This window comes from Etheostoma cragini, chromosome 4 (genome assembly GCF_013103735.1).
Source record: "Etheostoma cragini isolate CJK2018 chromosome 4, CSU_Ecrag_1.0, whole genome shotgun sequence".
Taxonomy (NCBI): Eukaryota; Metazoa; Chordata; class Actinopteri; order Perciformes; family Percidae; genus Etheostoma; species Etheostoma cragini.
The window spans coordinates 27,216,591-27,221,606 of record NC_048410.1 but is presented as its reverse complement, the minus strand read 5'-3'; the positions used below and the strand labels follow the sequence as shown (position 1 = coordinate 27,221,606).

The following is a 5,016-nucleotide window of genomic DNA, read 5'->3' as shown; positions in this document are numbered from 1 at the left end:
TAAAAGCAAAATTACCGAAAACAAACAAGCCAGACGGAGCGGCGTCAATCTCGCCAGCGTTCCCGTTGCTAGGCCAGTAGTACATCTCTCTTTCCTTTAATAAATGTAAAATCAGAGAGATAAGATATGCATTCTTACATTAGAAAAACATATCCTACCTTTAATAGTTGAGAAAATGTAGAGTTCAAACCTGGAAGCAGGTAATTGGTGACAGAGTGGAAAGTAACATAAGATAATTGGCCTTTTGGCCAAGTAGTCACCCTCAGGCATTCATTGGTTTTCTGTTTGTCTTTTTAGATTCGTGCTTCAGGTCTTGAGTGGGCTTGGACTGATAACACTAAGTTTGATTACAGTAGATGGGCTGGTGGCCAGCCTGACAACTATCAGTACAGCGAGGGCTGCGTTGAGAGGAACTACTGGGGTAAGTAAATACATAGTTTAGGAGGACAGATTGTAGGTTATATCTGATATATGTTCTACTCATAGAATATGATTAATCTATTTCTTTGTGTGATTGAGAGTTTGGGCACATTTAAAGCTTCTACAGACCATGAAGACCAACAAACCCAATACAGGATGTGCTTCCTACTGACACTGATTAACATGTTTCTTTCCAACTGGGCTCTCTGGAACAATGTGAACTGTAAAGAGAAGAGGCCCTTCGTGTGTGCAGTGAAGGTCTAGTGGTTCAGAGAGAACCTGAAGACCAGCAGTTGGACCGATCTGCTTCAGCTGGAACCAATGCAAGCTTTTACATTTACTGCAATAAATGTTCAGCATCAGAAAACCTGTTTCTTTTCCTGTTTGTCACTGATCCATCTCCTAATGTCATAGGGATGTCAGTTAATAACTGACATCTTCTGATAAAGGTTAGCCTACTTTAAGCTAGAGTGTGTGATTTGACACCATTGACAACATTATGACAGTGATGAGGCTAGCACCGTAAGCAATGGGGGTATTATGATACCAAAACTTCGCAAATACCAGTACAATATCACGATTCTTGATTTCAATACCACGGTACTAAAAATATTTTCTACAATTCCATCTACTTTAACTTGAAAAAAGAACTTCTTTATCAAAATATTTGAAAGAAAATATAAAAATATCATAACAAGACATACAAAACGTGTGTAATAGAGCATAGAATAACATAATAAAGTGCAACAATTAGTGGCCCCAGACACGTTCCACACATCTTTTCAAAAGGTACCGTGCAAAAACAACAAAATTACTTGGTAGAGATGCCGGTTAAAAGGAAGAAAAACAGGATCTGTCATGTAAATCTCATTAAACCCTATCAGACGAAGTCTCTTCTAAGTGATGCTACCCCAAGTTGTCCAGTTCTGATGGCTAGTGGTTCTGTGGCAGTAAGTGAGGGGGACAAGGACATGTCGGACGAGGTGTTACAACTGCGAATTAAAAACTCTGAAGCCTTGGAACAACATCGGGACATTTGGAGGTAAATAAATGTAAACAGTTGATTAAGGTTGTTAAAAGTTACCCCTGTTGGTTCTCAGATATTCCTCAACACTACTCTGATCGTACATGTTGTTATTGGGCAGCATATTGAGGTCTGACTTTATTCTCAGAATTCTGACTTTAATCTCAGAATTCTGACTTTATTCTGAGAACTCTGATCTTAATCTCGGAATTCTGCCTTTAAACTCAGACAAAACTCCGAATTCTGACTTTATTTCATTCTCAGAATTCTGACTATAATCTCAGAATTTTGAGTTCTGACTTTATTCTCAAATTCTGACTTTAACCTCAGAATTCTGACTTTATTCTTAGAATTCTTACTGTGATCTCAGAATTCTGACTTTAAACTCAGAATTTTGAATTCTGACTTTAATCTCAGAGTTCTGCCTTTAAACTCAGAATTCTGACTTTAATCTCAGAATTTTGATATCTGACATTAATCTAAGGAATGAATAAAGTCGGAACTCAAAGTTCTTAGCATTAGCATTGATTAGCTTCATAGCAACCCAATATGGCAATGGCTTGAATGTAACAGACATTCATTAATATCACAAAGTTACGCACTACTGCTTTATTGTATTAACAATTAAGCAGTATTTTACTGATGTAGCTGCTCAAAGTGGAGCTAGGTTTAGTAGTTTAGTCCAGAGGTTCCTAACCTATGGGTCGGGCTCCTCCACAAGGGTCGCCAGATAGATCTGAGGGGTCGTGAGATGACTAGAGAGGAAAAGGGAAATTGGGGAATATGCTGTACAAATTTACATTCATCTTTTGGATGTTGCATTTTATTGGTGAAATATCAGACACATGCTACTCTTTGGGGCTCAAATTGTTATTTGAATTAAACTGATACCATTTTATAAAATCGAAAAAGTAAGTAAAGCTGTGTTGTGGAATGAAAAGTGAAGTGTAGTAGAAGTATAATGCAACATAAATTGGAAATACTCAAGTATCTCTAAATTGTACTTAAGAAAATAAGTAAATTTAAAACATTCTACTACTACGGTAGCAATGCAAAAGAAGTTACCTGGACAGACAAGACATGTTAAATGTAAGCTTTAATATTGTATGTTTCACTTCCACATGAGGAACTGATTTCAAGAAGAGGACTACCTGATGAAGTGGTCCATCAGTTCTGTCAGTGAGAAACAACTTTATACTCACCAAAAGCTGAGATCAGGCAACACAGTGGCATCCATAACATAAATCCAACAGTTCAAATAACACGAGACATGAAAATAAAAGTTGGAATAAAATGGTGGCACTGATGTACAGCAAACTTTATCTTTTACAAAGTTTATACTTTCATTGTTGTATTCTAACATGCAGCATTCTTACAGACATGATTTTACTGGTTCTACTGGTTTAGGAATACTGGTTAGGTAATAGCAGTTGGTTGAATATATGAGCAATGGAGCGTTGTACTATGGAGCAAAGCATTATGGGAGCTGTAGTTATTTGTCAATATAGTCTTGTTTTGTTTTTTTTCTTCCCTCTTTTCCAAAGTGTGACGGTAATTTACAGAATTGGGACAACTTTTCCCTTTCCTTGATGACAACTCATGTAGCCAGTGTTGCCGTGACAATACAGCATGTTTGGCTAAACTCTGATCATATTTCGGTTATGATTTTTTTCCCCTTTTACTTCATAAACAGTCTGTTTAAAATGAAAACAGCCCATTTTTGGCTGAGATTTCTACCACTCAAATACTTTTAACACTTATAACCACAGGTGTGAAAACAAAATGTCCCTTTAACTAGAACAAATACATAAAATATGTTTTTGGCAATAGTGAAAATAACAAAATTAAATAAAATCATTGCCGTCTGACACAAAGAACTTCGACCGAATGTGCTGCAGTTTGGCATCAAAACAGATTGAGATTAAACAAAAAAAATCTGAATTTATAGTCCATTTAACCCTTGTATTGTCTTCACTTTCGGGACCCTCTTGTATCCCTAAGTTCAAATGGACCCGTGACTTATTTGGGGTTTTAAAACAATTCTGAAATTAAATATTACTTCATAATCTTTAAAAAAATATTGTCTATCTCAATTTCAAACAATTGAGATAACATATATGTTCAGGGAATGCAATCAGTCTCTACTAGAACACAATTAAAAATGGAAATGTGATTCGTTTTTTTGTCATAAGGTTATAATTCATGTTAAACATCCACTATGGAAAAAACATAAGCGGTCATATCCAGAATAATTTTCTGAATTGAGTAAGGAATACATGTTTATCACAGAAAAAAAAGGTAAAGCCATTAATTTTCAAATAGAAAAAATGTATACCTGTGTAATTTTTCTTCTTGTAAAAATTTGAAATGGGACAATTTGACCTGAATACCCTACAATGGTTAAAAGGTGGAGTCAGCGATTCTGGAGAAAGAGTGTTCATATTTGAACACCCAAACACCATTTTTATACCAAGTTAGCCAGGTGATACCTCCGGTGTTTTTTAGGGTTTGTTACATAATGGCCTATTTCTTGTGGGTGACGAGGACGGGAAGTGGGAGAGGAGCCAAACTCAGCCCGAGCCACTTTGTGGTACCCATTCACAGAGCCAGAGCCGAATATAAACACCGTATTTCAGCTGCCAGACCATGAGATAACCCTGAATTTGACAGAAAGTATATTGGATTAAAATCACAAACTTCACCTTTAATTATCCTAGCTTTTTGATGGCGCTTTAAAGTTTTTCCGCTAAAAAACTACTGTGTCCATGGTCAAAATTAACTTTCATGGAAGATAAATTACTTTTAATTTAAGTTTTTTAATGGTTTGACTTGACATGTATTATCTTCCGGCGTTTGAAAGCGTTTTTCTGACTTTTTTATAATCTTTGCTTTCTCCTGTATTATTTTACTACTCCATGGGTTCAAAAAGCACTAAGAAGCAATTCACTTGAACTGAATGAGAGAAGTAAACCCTCTGAAACATACTGATATTTGCCACCCAAATATACCATTGTCATCCAAGTGCAATAAAGAAAAAGATGTTACTTAAAGCTGTGGTAGCATATGGCAATTTATTATAATAATCTTTTATGATATTGTAATTTAAGGGGTCATAGAAAACTCTACTTATTTTCAGGCATTAGTAGGCTAAATATGACCCATGACAGGAGACTTTGGCCAATCACAGGTCATTTCAGAGAGCGTTCCTATTGGCTGTTCTGTACATGCACTACGCGTGGGACAGGAGGACGAGCTGCAGGAAGAGGTAACACTACAAATTCAAATTGGCTTCCCCCCCCCCCCAATGCAGCTTAAATTGCTTCAAGTGTATTTGTTCTGCTTCTTCTTCTCTGTCTCTTTTTCTTGATGATTTGTAGACATTATGAGATCACAACTCCTAACCAGAAAGACATTGTTTAGGAGAATAACAAGACATAATTCTCCTGAACTTTGGACTCGCAATCATTCAGTCTTTCTAGGAAACAATTGTTACAAATGACCACAGTCATCCTCTCTACTTTTTGAGAATCTGATTTGAAAATATTTTGGAACATAAAAAACCTAATCAACTC

The 5,016-nt window shown here is 36.1% G+C and overlaps 1 protein-coding gene and 1 long non-coding RNA gene across 2 annotated transcripts in view; one reads left to right on the top strand and one right to left on the bottom strand.

Annotated features, from left to right (window-relative positions):
- LOC117942706 (C-type lectin LmsL-like) overlaps positions 1 to 787 on the top strand; it is a 3,170-nt gene extending 2,383 nt beyond the window's left edge. The window contains exons 4-5 of the mRNA XM_034868307.1: positions 298 to 421; positions 617 to 787. Coding sequence (XP_034724198.1) covers positions 298 to 421; positions 617 to 684 — 192 coding nt within the window. The 3' untranslated portion in view covers positions 685 to 787. The remainder of the gene's footprint in view (positions 1 to 297; positions 422 to 616) is intronic.
- The window catches only part of LOC117942711, a 7,609-nt gene extending 4,294 nt beyond the window's left edge, over positions 1 to 3,315 (bottom strand). Inside the window, exon 1 of the long non-coding RNA XR_004656198.1 lies at positions 3,005 to 3,315. This is a non-coding gene — a long non-coding RNA (uncharacterized LOC117942711). The remainder of the gene's footprint in view (positions 1 to 3,004) is intronic.
- Between the last annotated feature and the right edge of the window lie 1,701 nt (positions 3,316 to 5,016).